Source organism: Macadamia integrifolia, chromosome 12 (assembly GCF_013358625.1).
Source record: "Macadamia integrifolia cultivar HAES 741 chromosome 12, SCU_Mint_v3, whole genome shotgun sequence".
Lineage (NCBI taxonomy): Eukaryota > Viridiplantae > Streptophyta > Magnoliopsida > Proteales > Proteaceae > Macadamia > Macadamia integrifolia.
Genome location: NC_056568.1, coordinates 2,318,160 through 2,334,298, shown reverse-complemented (window position 1 = coordinate 2,334,298; position 16,139 = coordinate 2,318,160). Strand labels below are relative to the sequence as shown.

Sequence of the window (16,139 nt, the reverse complement as noted above, 5' to 3'; positions counted from 1 at the left end):
CATTTTTTTTTTTTTTGTCATTTCAAAAATACTGAAAAATACTAAGTTGAAACTAAACGTTTTATTCATTTTTTTAATTCTCATAAAACGAAAACATTTTTCTGAAGAACCATCAAACGCAACCTAAGAAAAACGATGGCAGAGCTAGCTGTGGGGAGTTGGAAGCAATCTAAGGTCACTTTCGGATTTTAGTCAGGCAACTTCGATGCAGTCCTTGACGGTAGAAAAGGGTTGTGAATTGTAACCCTCATAAGAAGCCACGTAGCACCAAACAAATTATTGGAAAAGCCACGTAGCACCAAACAAATCGTTGGATTACAAATATTGGTGTGAACCTCATATTGATGGAAGAAAATAGCTAAGAATCAATTACTGATCGATGTGAGGATAATCTTCCAATTAAACTTCTAATTGGAGAAAAGAGTAGGAGCAGAGAATGATGATAAAGATAAGATGGTTGTGGTTGCAGACTTGCAGTGGCATTGGCAATTTAGAAAAAGACTTGGACACCCTATTGGCTATATCTGATTGTCCAGAAGGTTTAGATATAATATTCAAAATAGTAAGCTCTTTGATTCTCCATATGAACTCCACATTTCTTCAAAACCCCTTTTCCCTACCAATTGGAAAAATTATTTTTTAGGGCTGTGTTTGGTTACAAGAAAAATTAAAGGGAGAGAAAATTATTCTTCGGGGTTATGTTTAGGGTTAATGATATCTCCCTTCCTTTTAATTTTTCATTGCAATCAAATGAAGTCTGATTGTTTTCCATACGTGCAAATTATATCTAGAGGATATTAAGAGAAACTACGTCTAAGCCTCTAAGGTACTTTAAGTTTGATTTATTGTATTTTAGAGTCTCATGTTTCAAAAATATTATTTTTACAGTACATTTATGTTTCATAAATGTTGTGTTCATAGAATTATTATTATTATTATTATTATTATTATTGTTATTATTATTATTATTATTATTTTATTATTATTTTTTTTTTATAGAAGAGAACGTTACCTGATCATGTGCTCTTGTGCTAGGAACAAGGGTAGCAAAATGATTATCCCACCCTCCATTGTTGGATGCCTCAACTGACACTACCAGTGGCCCTGTGCAAGGGGGAGTTTGACTCAATAGTTATGCTTTGGTTTGGCCTAGTATCAACAAAAAAAATTCAATCCGATCTAGATTGAATCGAATTAACTGATTACCACTTTAGTCATTGTTAATCCTCCTAAATGTCAAAAGTCTAAATTACACTTCCTTGCTCCATAACACCCATCTAAGCATAATGTTAATCATTGATGATGGAAGGCGTTAGGATCCTCTCTAACAGTTGGGCTGCCTTGATGGTTATCCAACAACTGAGAGGACCTAATCATGTATTGGGGTACGTGTTTGGATCCTCTCAATTTGCTCGAAAGTATCTGATCAATTTGAATTGATGTGATTAAAGTTAGAATAAAAAATAGTTACATTATGAGTGTTATTGAAGTGGTTTAGTCAGGATTATCTTCAGACATAAAGAAAAGCAACAAGTGTCTTCTTTGTGTCTCTCTCTTCCCTTTTTCAAAATAACTCTGCTTTTCTTTTATGATGTCTCATCCTATATCTCCATTGATGTCACCTGCTAGGTTACCACATGAGCGGTGTGCTTATCCCTCTTTTCCTTGCTTAAAATTTCATGAGTACGGGACACTCAAAAAAATTAAAAAATATTAAAATAAAATAAGAGCAATTGAAAGGGTTATTTTTTCCAAAAATCATTCTTCTCCACATGGCATAATATCAACCCTCTAATCTTTGTTGACAATATCTCTGACACGTATTTTCATCCTCCCGTGCCTTGAGTCCAATTATTGCAGACGATAAAATTCTTGAATCCAAAGAAAAGAAAAAGGGCAAAGAAATAGTTTGAGGCACTAACGTTCGCCACGCGTTTGGAAGGTGTTGAACCTTGAACCTTGAGAGGCCTCAACCGTTTTTTTCTTTTTATGAGAGAATGGACTAATTCAAGATCTGACATTGAATGCCCCCAATCCCCAAGCGTTTGGGAACATGGAATTTGGACTTTTGAGGTTTCAGACCTAGAAATATTATTCTAGAAGAGTGGTCGTTTGGAAAAATTTATGAAAGTGTTTGGACAATAAAATAAGAGAGGCGTCACTGATTTGGTCAGCCATGCCGTGCGTAAAGTTATTGGGCAAAGTCATAAAAGTTCGAGAAAGTTTGAGAAAGTTAAGGATTCAAAACACGGAATCAGATCCAAATCGGTCTAGATTCGCCATGGATTTGCTGTTGTAATACCCTAACTATTAAGAATTGGCCGAGTTGGATTGACCAGAATCGGCTTGATCCGGATTATTAAAACCCTGCTTGCCAACCAAGGAACTGGGAAAATGGAGAAAACCTAGAAACTGGTTGGAAAAGTCAGAACGTTGTATTGATATGCAAGTGCATGTATTCTTGTGGTCCAACTTTAGTATGTAGTTTTCCACCAATAGATATTGTAAATATGATTAGTATACAAGAGGCGTTTAATGTGGAAAGAAAGTGTGGGATCCGTAGCATGGAATACAGAGTACATGGGATGGAATCTGCACATTCATGTAGTAGAGATCTTTTTCTCATATTTTATTTACTAATTTAAGTAATAAGGATTCATCTTATTGTAATCAAATGGAAAAACATTATAATCTTATTTTGATTGTTCTTTGTTTTATTCTTAAAAGTTCTTCAAGTTAGAAATTAAAAATCATTTCCACAATAATTTGAAAGCGTCTTGTACATTTTTCATATAACATACATGAATGATAGAATTTTGCCCTTATTGAAAGAAAAACAAATATATATATTATACTAAGAAATAGGACTATTTTTTTTTTCTTTTATCAAAGTAGAGTACCAAGGATTCCTTTTCTACGGGTGATGTGACTCGTAGTTGAAAAACTAGACTCTGACCCAAGCTAGTTTTTAAATTGAATAAAAAAAAACATGAATCGGGTCAGGAGTTATGAAGAGTCGCTTTGGTTTAAGAAATAAACAAATCAGTTTCAAGTTAGTATGAGTATTTATTGTCTTAATGTTTATGGCCCTTACATGAAAAAAAAAAAAATTCTGAATCATGTGAGACTCATTATTTATTAGGTCATATACATAAGTTTCAAAGTGAGGTCCCGTGATCAAACCTTTGCTGCTGCACCTAACTTCGTGAGCCACTGCACGAAAGTTTCCATCTCGAACTGTCGGTATTAACGGCAATAGGTGAAGAGATTCTTTTTCACAATCAGTGAAGGGAAACCTAAAGATTTTTGCTCTAATTAATACTTAGTGCAATACTAATTCTAACGATTTTTTCATTATTAAATTCTAAACGACGCTTTCAATATAATAATAAGAACAGTAGAAAGACGCAACGGTTTGCCTATTTAAATCGCCTCCCTCTCCTTTCTTCCTCCTCCCTTTCTGCCTCCGTCCTTTCTAAAGCCTTAAGTGCACTTCGTCTTCTCTCTGTCTCTGCAGAAATTTCTACTTCCCTGCACACAATTTTTCTCTTTGATTTCGGCAACTCTGATCTGGTACGTTCTCATTCTCGTCCTAAATCCCAATTATTAGGTCTTCTAACATCAATGGATTTGAGTTTTCCCAGTATTTTGCTTTTGCTTTTGATGCTTAGTTTATAAGGCGATCTTGTTATGGAGGAGGAATGTGCGTTGTAGTCCTTTAGGATTTCAAGTTAAGGGGATTTCTGGGTCGAAATTGTTGAGTTTTTAAGTCTTCGGAGTGATGTTCTCAAGTTTGTTAACTTCCCCATGCTTTTTTCCGTTGTCTTCCTGATGTATTCTCAAAGATCTTTTACGGATTTGGTTGTGGAGTCGATGCTTGAATCATTTCATGTATTCACTTGGATGCTTGCGTAGAATATATGTACTTCATGATTAGCGGCTTTCTTTTTAAGATACTTGCGTTTTAGGTTTGAAACTTGTGGATTCAGTGATTTTCGGTTTTGGCAATTCGAAGTTTTTCTCCAAGTGCCCTTAATTGGCTCATGGATAAGACTTTTGAGTCATTTTCGCCCTATTTTCTGAATTCTAAATTTGTATATCTGGTTTGTTAATCTATCATTTCAGCTTTTGTAGTTTAGTTTTTATAGTCTCAAGGATTTGTAATTCAATGTAGCTTCTGGTTAATCTTTTTTTTTTTTTTTTTTGGGTAGAACTTCTGGTTAAATTTACATCAATACTATATGTCTGGTTTATTTAAATCTGAAGGATCTGAAACACGACCTGTACACATGTTCCTTCTATTTTGTGTCTTCTTGTATTTTTATGCTCAGGAATTTTTTTTCTTTGAAGGCTTCGTTTTCATACAACTCTCCTTCTTCCTCTGCTTTCTATTTGTTTCGTTTTAATTAAAAAAAAAAGAGTTTAATATTCCACAGGCATCAATATTCCACAGGCATCAATGGTGGTGGTGGGGGTGTGTGTGCACCTTTAATAATTTGTGGAAAGAATTTTACCTTTACGTGAAGCTTAGCTTTTTGTACTACTTTTTAGATTCGTGGTGTTTCTTCTTTTGGCGGCTGATTCTTTTATATATAATTGAGATAAGATTAAGATGTTTTGAGTTGTAGGCTTGGGGTTGTAATGGAATGAAGCAACAGCAACCGCAGCTGTTTCCTAACTTTCCTTCTTTATTGGACAGTTAGGTCAACTGTATATACATACAGAGAACTAGAAAAGCATTTTCCCTATATAGTTTATATGTGTGGATTTTTAATTGCCCCTGCAAATTTGTTCTTTTGATCTATCGATTTCTTCATAAAGTGATAGCTTCTGTTCTGTAGATGTTATATAAAGGTTGGAACCTGAATCAAGGCCAGTTCCTTATCAGACACTAATAATTTTAAGAAGGAAGAGAAATTCTGCTGATTAAAATTGGACAACTTAGCTTTTAATAGCAGCCTCGTTTGGGATTTCAGTGCATCTCCATCTTATGTCTTGGTGCTAACTTTTTTTTTTCTTTCCTACTTCTGAAGCTCTTATAAACAAAATGGAATACGACCGATTTCAACAGGCTCAGAGGACCAAATATGATTGTTTACTTTTTGGTGAGCTTTTCTATTCAGAATGTCTTTATGAGTTGGATTTATGGATGAGGGGATTCTAATTCATACTTGTTTTTATTTGCAGATTTAGATGATACCCTTTATCCCTTGAATTCTGGTTTGGCAACAGAATGTTGCAAGAATATTGAAGGTACTGACATATATCTTCATTTATAGGATATTCTACTACAATAATAAAAAAAATTTCAGGTCAGTAATTGTTCCAATAATTCCTTCTTCCAGATTATATGGCTCAAAATCTTGGCATAGAAAGAAGCAAAATCTCTGAGATGTCTAGTCTACTGTACAAAAATTATGGGACAACAATGGCTGGTTTGAGGGTATGCGCATCGATTCTAAATATGGTTTCTTTTTTTTATTTTTTTTTCATTTGTAAGCATAGAAAGAATAGAGCATCAGTAAATTTGCTCTAATTGTTTTTTTCCTTTTAAATTTACATTGCAGGCAATTGGCTATGACTTCGACTATGATCACTACCACAGGTACCAATTTGTCTTCCATCTATTTCTTTAGTTACCACTTATGTATATTATTCATTTGGGAATATGGCTGTAATCTTTCCCTCTGGTTCTGCAGTTTTGTTCATGGACGATTGCCATATGAAAGGCTGAAACCTGACCCTGTTTTGAGGAACCTTCTACTCAGCTTGCCTCTGCGGAAAGTTGTAAGTTGCCCTGTAACCGAATTCACAGAATAGTAAATAGTTTAGCTGCAAAATTCTGTCAATTATGACCATCTTTCTGTTGATGAAACAGATATTCACAAACGCAGATAGGGTACATGCAGCTAAAGCTCTTGGCAGACTTGGGTTGGATGATTGTTTTGAAGGAGTTATATGCTTTGAAACTTTGAATCCAATGAACAAGAACAATGTTTCTTCAGATGATGTGGATTCCATGTTTGCTGGTTCAGAATCAACTACTACAGGCTTTGAGCCTTTTGACATTGTTGGGCATTTTTCTCAACCTAATGCTGGGTCACAACTGCCCAAGACACCAATTATCTGCAAACCATCTGAAGATGCCTTTGAACAAGCCCTCAGGATAGCCAACATTGATCCTCAGAGAACGGTATGTTGATTTACTAGGTGCTTAAATAGAAACTTCTGGATTTGAAACAGAATTGAATGATGGAATTCAATTCTTTAATGGATATTATGCTGTTGGGAGCCTGATGTGGCTTCCTTTTCTTCTGAATTATTCGGAGGATAAGGCATTCATCAATATGTGCTAATTGTACTATATCTTTCTTCTTTTTCTTCCAGATTTTCTTCGATGACAGTGTCCGTAACATTCAGTCTGGAAAGCGTGTTGGTCTCCACACTGTGCTGGTAAGCCAATTGGGAATCTGAAGAGGCTCTTAAGGTCTCAATTTTAATTGAATTGAAGGGATATGAATGGTTTTGTTGTGTTTGTTCAGGTGGGAACTTCACAGAGAACCAAAGGTGCAGACTTTGCACTAGAGAGCATCCACAACATCAGGGAAGCATTGCCTGAGCTCTGGGAAGTTGAAGAGAAGCCGGAGGTTAGGTATTCCGGCGATATTGCAATGGAGACATCCGTGACAGCTTAGGTTTCTTTATGACCCTTCCATGATGCATCCTTCAGTGGCTGGAGGGCAAAATGAAGGAAAAGATTAGTGTAGAGAAAATCATTGTGTAATCAAATTATCCTTTAATCCTGTAGCTGTGAATAAGTAGTCAATACCCATGTTTCATGTGATAGTTGTCTAATGAATCAATAAGAAAAAAAAAAAAAAAAAAAATTGTAGGCAATTGAGTTCCCTATTGATCTCATTAGTTTCTGCAATGAAAAAACCCCTATGTTATTGTGTATTTCATATCAATGCCTTTTCATTATCATAATTTTGAGATTCCGGGTGGGCCCCTAAGCAGAAACGGTGATGATGAAATGACTAATTAGTATAATCTTAGCACAATATTATCTTCTTTGCTTATATGCCTCAAGGTTTTATAACGCATTGTACCATGTTAATGATGCTAGAAGTTATTAACTAACCTAACAATCTACTCCTAGGCGATGTAGAATTAAAGTTTACACACCTCACCGATCTCCAGAAGGGTTTGGCACACATGCCGTATTCTAGGTGTGACATTCTTCTCTACTTTGGGCATCATGTCTTCGACCATATACATCTTTTGAGTGAAACAAATTGAAAGGATAGAATTCGACTATCATGTTTTAACATGTAAGCTTCGAATTTAATCAGTCACTTATTTAAGTTTTTAAAACTAACGAACACCATCGTATAATATAAGTTGTGTAAGATCATCAAAAGGTTCCAATTGGTAGGATACCATTCAACCATTATGCTTTAGCATTCTGAGTTAATTACATGTCCATCCCCTATACTATGGTCCTATTACAAATCCCCACTCGTGTTTTGAAGAATGACATGGACAGTATTGTTATTTAACATTGTTACCCTTTCATCAAAGGTATTACAAAAGTTGTATTTGGTATTTATTCTCGAAATAGATTCTAGATTTATAACATATTATGAAACTTGATTCTTTATTTTCTCCCTCATATGTATTCTATGCCAAAATATATTCCAAAAACAAATACCAAACGGATCCCAAGTTAGAGCTGCACATATTCGAAAGAAACTGGTTTCACAGGGTCAAAATCAAACACAAGTTGTTTATCGAAACAGGAATGAGTCCAATTTTGATTTGAAATCATATAAAATTTTGATTTATATTTTTTAGGGAAGAAAGAACTCTGCCAATTTGATGTAGAGAACACCTCTATATTGGTAGATCGATATTGCAACCAGGATCAAAGGAAGGTCAGATTTAAGCAGCGAGGGAAGCTATTAGGCTGAGGATCCGTCTTTTCTTAGACTGCAAGTTAGCCAATTCACTGATTTCTCGTCTATGCAGTTCTTTAGCGTAGTTGCTAGGACATACAATGATAAGATAAAGATAAAATTCAATATAATCGAAAGAAATATTAATCAAATTATCTAATAAAACAAGTTTTTCTTTTAATTTTCTAATAGCAAACATAATACACGAAATCAGAAGTAAGGAAGACAAACTTACATGAGAAACTTTAATTTACAGATTTGAACACGAACATTTGTAGCTAGCACAACACTAGAAATGTTTACAGAACACTTAGAAAATTTACAGAGAAAACTCACAAGACACTCTTTTTACAGACTTTTCTAAACTCTACTTCTTTCGATATTTCGTGGTGTCCTATAAGAATGAAGAGATCTCCTTTTATAGATGGCGGACACCAATTTGCAACAAACTATGGTTGAGGGATGCTGATGGGCCTTGATGGAGATGGCATCGAATGGACATCCAACCAACTGAGAAGGACAACTGAATAGCCTTAAGATAAGGTGTTCTTTTGTGAAAGAAGGTACACCTAATAAAGTGTGGAGTTTGTGTCAGAAACTGATAAGCTTCGGTTGAAAGTTATCTTATCCGTAGTCTAGGTGTGTAACTAAAATTAAGCCACAAAAGATTCTCTGGCATTCCACGTGGGAGGACCCACTGTTTTTCAGAAGAGTCTTAGTGAGGTGAATTATTAAAGTGTCCACCCGTGACACTCACTATAATACGCTTATAGTCCCGCGTGACTCATGCCAAGACGGCAGTCTGACGAGAGTGGCACTGGGTGTGGATGCTTGACACTTGGCAAGAATCATAATAGCTTGTCTGAGTATCACGACACTGGGTCATGGTGTAGTGCGAGCTTGATATCAAGGCACTGGGTCATGGTGCAGTGAGACCTTTTGTTCCCTCCGGGGGGTTTTTTTTTTTTTTAGAACCCTTAAAATTCAGGCTATTGAGCACATTGACTGTCATCATCCAAAGGAGGAAGAGTTGATGAGGAGGAGGAGGATGGGGTAGGGTTAGCAGATTGTAGATTAAACCCGATAGCTGTAAGAATGCGCTCTTGGATCTGCTCATCAGAGAGATACGGAAGACGACACTGAGCAGCTTGAAACATGTTATAAAAAGGCGTATGGGTTGCCGTTGAAGAAGAAGGTGCAAGGGGTAGATCGGCGCCAATGCCTCATTTAGGAACAAAACGGGAACCAGTTAATGGTGAAATGTCGAACTTATCCCACCATTTAACAAATAAATGTCGTTCCTGTTTGAGATTTAAAATGTAACCGCAAGCGTACGGATCAGTGTAGCTACGGGTCGAACAGCGGGAGAGCAGCCACTTTATTTTTTATTTCTTTTAATAATGCGAAAGTGAACTGATTAATGATTGTGATCTAATTCTAATTACCGTCCTAAAAATAACGTCCTAACCATTCGTCATCTAAGAATTTAAAGACGCAAGCCACGCAATTAAAATTAAATAAATAAATAACTGAAAATAAACAACCCATGCAATTAAAAAAAAAAATAAATAAAGAAAAAAATGCTGAAATAAAAATAAAGTAAAAGAAAAGGGATAAAGCTAGAGAGAGACTCACAAGTAGGTTTCTCTACTTAGCCCGAGGGATGCATCATAATATGAGCTTCCCTACTTGACCAGAGAGTCACTCTTACAAGGGTTACTCTACTTGGCTTTAGGGAAAGGGAGATAATTAAAATAAAAGTAATAAATTGATGGTTCTATGGCTAGGAGGGGCAAAGCCAACACATACACTAGCCATGAACCTTGGGGGAAAGGGATAGCAATAATATAACGGCTGAAAATAAAAATCCTAAATTAAGAAAGAAAGGGTAGTCAGAAGAGGGAATGAGAGGGGGAAGAGAAGACTACTGAAGGAGCCTACTTACTTGAATCAATGCTTGAACTTGAAAAACAATTGTTCCACGGCTCGTGATCTTGTCACCTAGATCTAAGCCTAGAACTATAACTTAAAAAATTACAACTCAATTGCATAAATCATAAACATAAAAGGGCTGAATAAAAATAAAAGAGTGCTTGCATTAATTGAAATAAAAAAAAACTATTACAAAAGTGATTAAAGAAAAGATAAAGAAGAACTAAAACTAAAGAGAGAGCAAGAGAAAGAGAGAGCAACTAAAAAAAACTAGAAGAAGAATGAATTGTCTCCCCTTCTCTTACATGAGTTGTATTTATAGGGAATGGGGAGGTAGGGTAACAAATTTCTCTTTCCTAAAAGGGAGAAACCCAAAATTGGTTGTGAGATCTTTTGAGACCAAAAGTGCTAAGGTGGAGGAGAGAGAAGAGAGAAATAAACTTTGAGAAATTTCCTATAATTTGTTTGCTTATTTTCTTTCTTTTTTTTTCTAATTTATTTTTCTTCTTTTTCTCCCTCCAAGGGACCATTTTCTTCTTGCTTTATGTGATTTGGACAATCTTTTGGTGGGTGATGATGTGGAGGAGAGAGAAGATTTGGACAATCTTTATTTCTCCCCTTTTTTTTTCTTCTCTTCTTGCGCAGGAACCATTCCACGATTTTGCTTGCTTCTAATTTGATGTGGAAATCCCCTCCATGCCATTAGTGCTTTAAGTGAGTGAAAAGCAGAAAATCTTCAACAAAATTCTCTAAAAAAAACAACCATAAGATTCGAACTTGAGACCTCTTGGTGAGCAAGGGAATTTTGTACACCATAGCTCACCAACTACGCTAGGTAGTTGTTGTTACCAAAAAAAAATCTTTAATCACTTAAGGATATGGTCCATCGATCCTTGTTGTCATTTAGAGTATTCCTTGTACCTTTGGGACAATTACAAATGGGCTGATTCTGCATCTCGGTTCAGTTCTGATCCATTATTCTTTTTCTGGCCCGAAAAAAATATTCATTTATACGGGTGACCAAACGAATGTGTACTTTTAATTGAACACGTCCAACTTGCTTAGAATTTCGTCCTCTTCGTACCCATGAAAAGAAATAGACCTCTTTACGTGTAAAATTGAAGATATAGCGCCCGATAGTCCTTAAGGCCTTGAAAATATAAAACCAGTAAAAAGAGAGTAAAACCCAAGGTAGCTCCATTCTAAATATGTAAAATACATGTTTTACTACCCTATATTTCACACATAAATGTGGTCATCAGTTAGTATGCCTACTGGTAAAGTTACACAGTTGAAGGAGGTGTATGGGCCGTACCCAGTGAAAATCAGTGGGAAGAAATTGGATGCACAACTCATTAAGTTCAATATGTAGAATTTCGATGTTATACTGGGCATGGATTGGTTGTCGGCTCATCAAGCTAATGTGATGTGTGCTGAAAAGCTGATTAGGGTGACAGATGACGAAGAAAAAGAATTGGTATACCGAGCAGATAAAATGAAATGGGTGAGAAAGGTCCTCGTCTCCGCCCTTCAAGTGGTAAAGTTGTTGGAGAGTGGATGTCAGGGCTACTTAGCATCGGTACTTGATGTTGATGCAAGGATTACACCTCTAGAAGAGGTAAAGGTGGTTAAAGAGTTTCTCGACGTCTTTCCAAATGATCTGATGCATTTACCGTCTGATAGAGTTGGAGTTTGCCATGGACTTGGTTCCTGGAGCAGCTCCAGTGTCTAAAGCCCCATACCGGATGGCACCCGCCAAACTGAAGGAGTTGCAGATGCAGTTACAAGAATTGTTGGAGAAGGGGTTTATTCGCCCAAGTGTTTCACCTTGGGGTGCCCCAGTATTGTTTGTCAAGAAGAAGGATGGCAGCTTGCGTATGTGCATTGATTACCGGGAATTGAATAAGCTAACCATTAAGAACCGGTACCCGTTGCCACGCATTGATGATTTATTTGACCAACTGCAGGGTGCCAAGGTATTTTCAAAGATAGACCTTCGATCAGGCTATTATCAGCTCAAGATAAAGGGCGGCGACATACCCAAGACAACATTCAGGACTCGGTATGGTCACTATGAGATCCTAGTGTTATCTTTTGGGTTAACCAATGCACCGGCAGCATTCATGGATTTAATGAATCGAGTATTTCACGATGTCCTCGATAAATGGGTAATTATTTTAATTAATGACATCTTGATCTACTCCAAGACAGAAGAGGAGCACACTCAACATTTGAGAATGGTGTTACAGAGGTTGAGAGAACAACAATTGTTTGCCAAATACAACAAATGTGAATTTTGGCTTGAGCAAGTTAGATTCCTGGGGCACGTAGTGTCTAAGGCTGGAATTGAGGTGGATCCTGATAAGGTGAAAGCAGTAGTAGAGTGGGAAAGCCCTAAAAATGTCACTGAAATTAGAAGCTTCTTGGGTTTGGCTGGATATTACCGGCGCTTCATTGAGAATTTTGGTCGGATCTCAGCACCAATGACTAAGTTGACAAAAAAGGGTGTGAAGTTTGACTGGGTAGAGGAATGCGAGACGAGTTTTCAGGAGTTGAAGAAGAGGTTGGTGTTGGCCCCTGTGTTGACCATCCCTGAAGGCACAAGTGGAATGACAGTCTACACTAATGCTTCCAAAGTTGGGTTGGGTTGTGTTCTCATGCAACGCGGAAAGGTGATAGCGTATGCTTCCCAACAACTAAAGGAGTATGAGAAGAACTACCCCATTCATGACTTGGAACTAGCCGCAGTCATTTTTTCCCTTAAGATTTGGCGATATTACTTGTATGGGGAGAAGTGCGAGATATACAGTGATCACAAAAGCCTTAAGTACTTTTTCACCCAGAAGGATTTGAACATGAGGCAGAGGAGATGGCTTGAGCTCATGAAGGATTATGACTGCGACATTCAGTATCATCCCGGCAAGGCTAATGTAGTGGCAGATGCGTTGAGTCGGAAGGCACAGACTGTGTCACTCTCATACTTAGCAGTCAGCCCACCACTTGTACAAGAGGCGACGCTAATGGATGAAGCTCTCTTATATGAAGGAGCAACCTTAGAGTTTGAACGTCAACCAGAAAACCTTAAATGGTTGACTGTATCCTTGGCAACTCTACAGGTGCATCCGACTATTAGGCAAGAGGTAATAATGAAACAACCTTTGGATCCTGAATTGCAGCGGATCAGAGTTAAGGTTCAAGATCAAACAATGAACGACCCAGATTTTGTTTTAGCCAGTGATGGGGCATTGATGTTTCGAGGCAGATTATGTGTACCCGATGATTTGGATATACAAGACAAGATAGTGCGAGAAGCACATAGCTCCGAGTACTCACTCCACCCAGGAAGTACAAAGATGTATAAAGACCTCAAACAAAATTACTGGTGGCCAAGCATGAAAGTCACAATAGCTCTATATGTAGCGACTTGTCTTACATGCCAGAAAGTAAAAGCTGAGAGGCATCGACCTTATGGTACTCTTCAGCCACTCCCAGTACCAGACTGGAAGTGGGATAGGATTACAATGGACTTCATCACCGGACTACCATGTACACCTAAGGGGATGGACGCGATATGGGTGATCGTTGATCGGCTTACTAAGACTGCTCATTTCATTCCCATCAAGACCAAGTTCTCTATGGCCAAATTAGCACAACTTTATATGGATAACATAGTGCGCTTACATGGAGTGCCAGTGAGCATTGTATCAGATACCCAAGATTCACTTCCAGATTTTAGAAAGCTTCCAGCATGCCTTAGGATCACAATTGAATTTGAGTACTGCTTTTCACCCACAGACTGATGGTCAGTTGGAGCGAACTATACAGATATTAGAAGACATGCTCAGGGCATGTGCGATGGAAATGTGTGGTAGTTGGGAAGAATATATACCCCTTATGGAGTTTGCCTATAACAACAGTTACCAAGCTACAATTGGGATGGCTCCGTATGAGGCATTGTACAGTAGGAAGTGCAGGACTCCTCTGTATTGGGAGGAGGTAGGCGAACGCCGAATGTTAGGACCTGAAATGATACAGATGACTCGTGACAAGGTCAATGTTATTCGAGAACGGATTAAAGCAGCTCAGTCTGGTCAGAAGAGCTATGCAGACACCCGCAGAGAAGACATTAAATTTCAGCCAGGAGAAAAGGTGTTTCTTAAGATCTCTCCAACTAAGGGGTTGCAAAGATTTCACAGAAAGGGGAAGTTGAGCCCAAGATACATTGGCCCATTTGAGATCTTAGCCCGGGTTGGCTCAGTAGCCTACATGCTTGCTCTGCCACCTTCACTCGGGGATGTTCATAATGTATTTTATGTATCCATGCTGAAGCGATACATTCATGATCCATCTCATGTATTACCCATGGAACCAGAATATCTAGAAGCTGATATGACTTATACAGAGCAGCCAGCTGAAATTTTGGACCGAAAGGTGAAAACCCTTCGCAACACTCCATTTCCTACGTAAAGGTGCGAGGGGCAAATCATTCACTTGAAGAAGCACCTTGGGAGAAAGAGGATGAAATCCAAGCCAAGTACCCTCATCTTTTTGAACAACCAGGTACGCCAATTTCGAGGAAAAAATTTTCAGAAAGGGGGGGGGTGTAAATGTAATACCCTACTTCTTAAACCCGGTCTGATTACACGGTTGACCCGGTTTAACCATGCAGGACCCGAACCGGAGAGGGTTAAGGTGGGTTCCTTATGGACCATGATGGCAAGGGTGACTTTGGACACCCGTTGGCTAGACAAGTCCGAGTCAGTGCCAGAGGAGACGGGTGTACCCAAGCCGTGTACATGCACATACCATAAGGCCATGTACGAATAAAGCAGGTATGTAGGCGTATCTTAAAACGCATACGTATAATATACCTTATACCGAGAGTTGAATTCCATCAAAATCCCACTTGTTGGCTAATTTTTTTCCCTCAGGTGGGCGGTCACAAGTGGGCGCATCCGCCCACCTAAGTGACCCACCCATGAGGTTACAAGATGTCTTAAAAGGTATAAATAGCTATCATTATGTTTTTCCTTTTTTCTCATTTATGACACTCGGGCGTTTGGTGAGAAGAGTAAAGAGGAGAGAGAAAAGAAGAGAAAGAAGAGGAAAAGGGAAGGAAGAGTGATCTCCAACCTCAGCGGCGCCGAGGTTTGATCTTCCCATTCTGACGCCTGAAGAGTGATCTCCAACACGAGATCTACGTTTAGAGGTGAGCAAAGGCTAGGTTCCTTAAACTTTCACCATACCCAAATGAAACCCTTGGTTTGGGTAGAATTTCTTGAGGTCTCGAAATCCCCCCTGAGATGATGAATCTAAGGTTTAATAGATGGTTTATGTGTTGATTTTGAAGGATTTGAAGGAGTGTTTCCACGGTTGGAGGAGCATTGGTGATTTGAAGTGATTTTGGGGTTTTTGAACGAGTTATTGGGCAAATAAGGTAAGATGGCTTCCATTCCTTAAATCTAACCTAGATCTAGGTTAGAACCATCTTATGAGACCTTGAATGTGTGGAGAATGGGTTTGGAAAAGCCCCATTTGATTCCCCAAAGGTTGGGAAAAGTTTGGGGAAAAATGGCTTTTTGCCCTCCAAGACCGGTGGGCCAAACCGATGGGCCAAATGGCCCGCCTGAGAGGGTAAGCCCTTGGGGCCAACCGACAGGCCCAACTGGTGGGCCGACCGGCGGGCCAACCTGCCCGCCGGTCCTAACAGGGCCCTCGGGGCCAATCATCGGGCCCAATCGGCAAGCCGACCTGCCCACCAGTCAGGATCGGTGGGTCTGACTGGTGGGTCAAGACAGGTGGGCTATCCGACCCACCCGAGAGGCTCCCAACGTGATTTTTTCATCCGAATGGACCCAAAACGAACGTGCGACTTTCTTTTAGGATTCTAAACATGATTTTGTCATCAAATCTTGTTAGTTTTGACCCTAAAGTGATGAAATGCTAACCCTATTCACTCATGATAGGTTCACCAAATCTTACGCTTCTCGCACCAAATCTCACCCGTACCAGGCGTGAGTCTTTGTACACTACAGGTAAGTGGGGAGAGGATGTTTGGCCTTGTTTCATGGCTTGTTTGGCATTCATCTAATTGTATATAGACTAGCCATGTCATCATGCAGATGCGATGTAGCTTAGCCATCTTCATATTTTATACCATGTGTACTGTGCTCATTTCTCAATGCCAAATGATGATATGCTTATGTGATGAATGTTGACACCATTTTGCATGATGCATTAATAGACTAGATG

General features: G+C 38.5%; 1 protein-coding gene across 1 annotated transcript; it reads left to right on the top strand.

Annotated features, from left to right (window-relative positions):
* Positions 1–3,416: 3,416 nt before the first annotated feature.
* On the top strand, positions 3,417–6,897 carry LOC122057359 (uncharacterized protein C24B11.05). The gene is made up of 9 exons (XM_042619430.1): positions 3,417–3,573; positions 5,034–5,105; positions 5,188–5,253; positions 5,346–5,443; positions 5,568–5,605; positions 5,700–5,787; positions 5,879–6,193; positions 6,388–6,453; positions 6,543–6,897. The coding sequence occupies exons 2-9, from the start codon at positions 5,048–5,050 to the stop codon at positions 6,693–6,695; spliced, it is 882 nt and encodes a 293-aa protein (XP_042475364.1). The 5' UTR covers positions 3,417–3,573; positions 5,034–5,047; the 3' UTR covers positions 6,696–6,897.
* The last annotated feature ends 9,242 nt before the right edge of the window (positions 6,898–16,139 follow it).

Coding starts and splice junctions, on each gene's coding strand:
- LOC122057359 (XM_042619430.1), top strand. CDS start 5,048: ATGGAATACGACCGATTTCAACAGGCTCAGAGGACCAAATATGATTGT. Junction 5,444..5,567: donor CAACAATGGCTGGTTTGAGG/GTATGCGCATCG, acceptor TTTACATTGCAG/GCAATTGGCTATGACTTCGA. Junction 5,606..5,699: donor GACTATGATCACTACCACAG/GTACCAATTTGT, acceptor CTGGTTCTGCAG/TTTTGTTCATGGACGATTGC.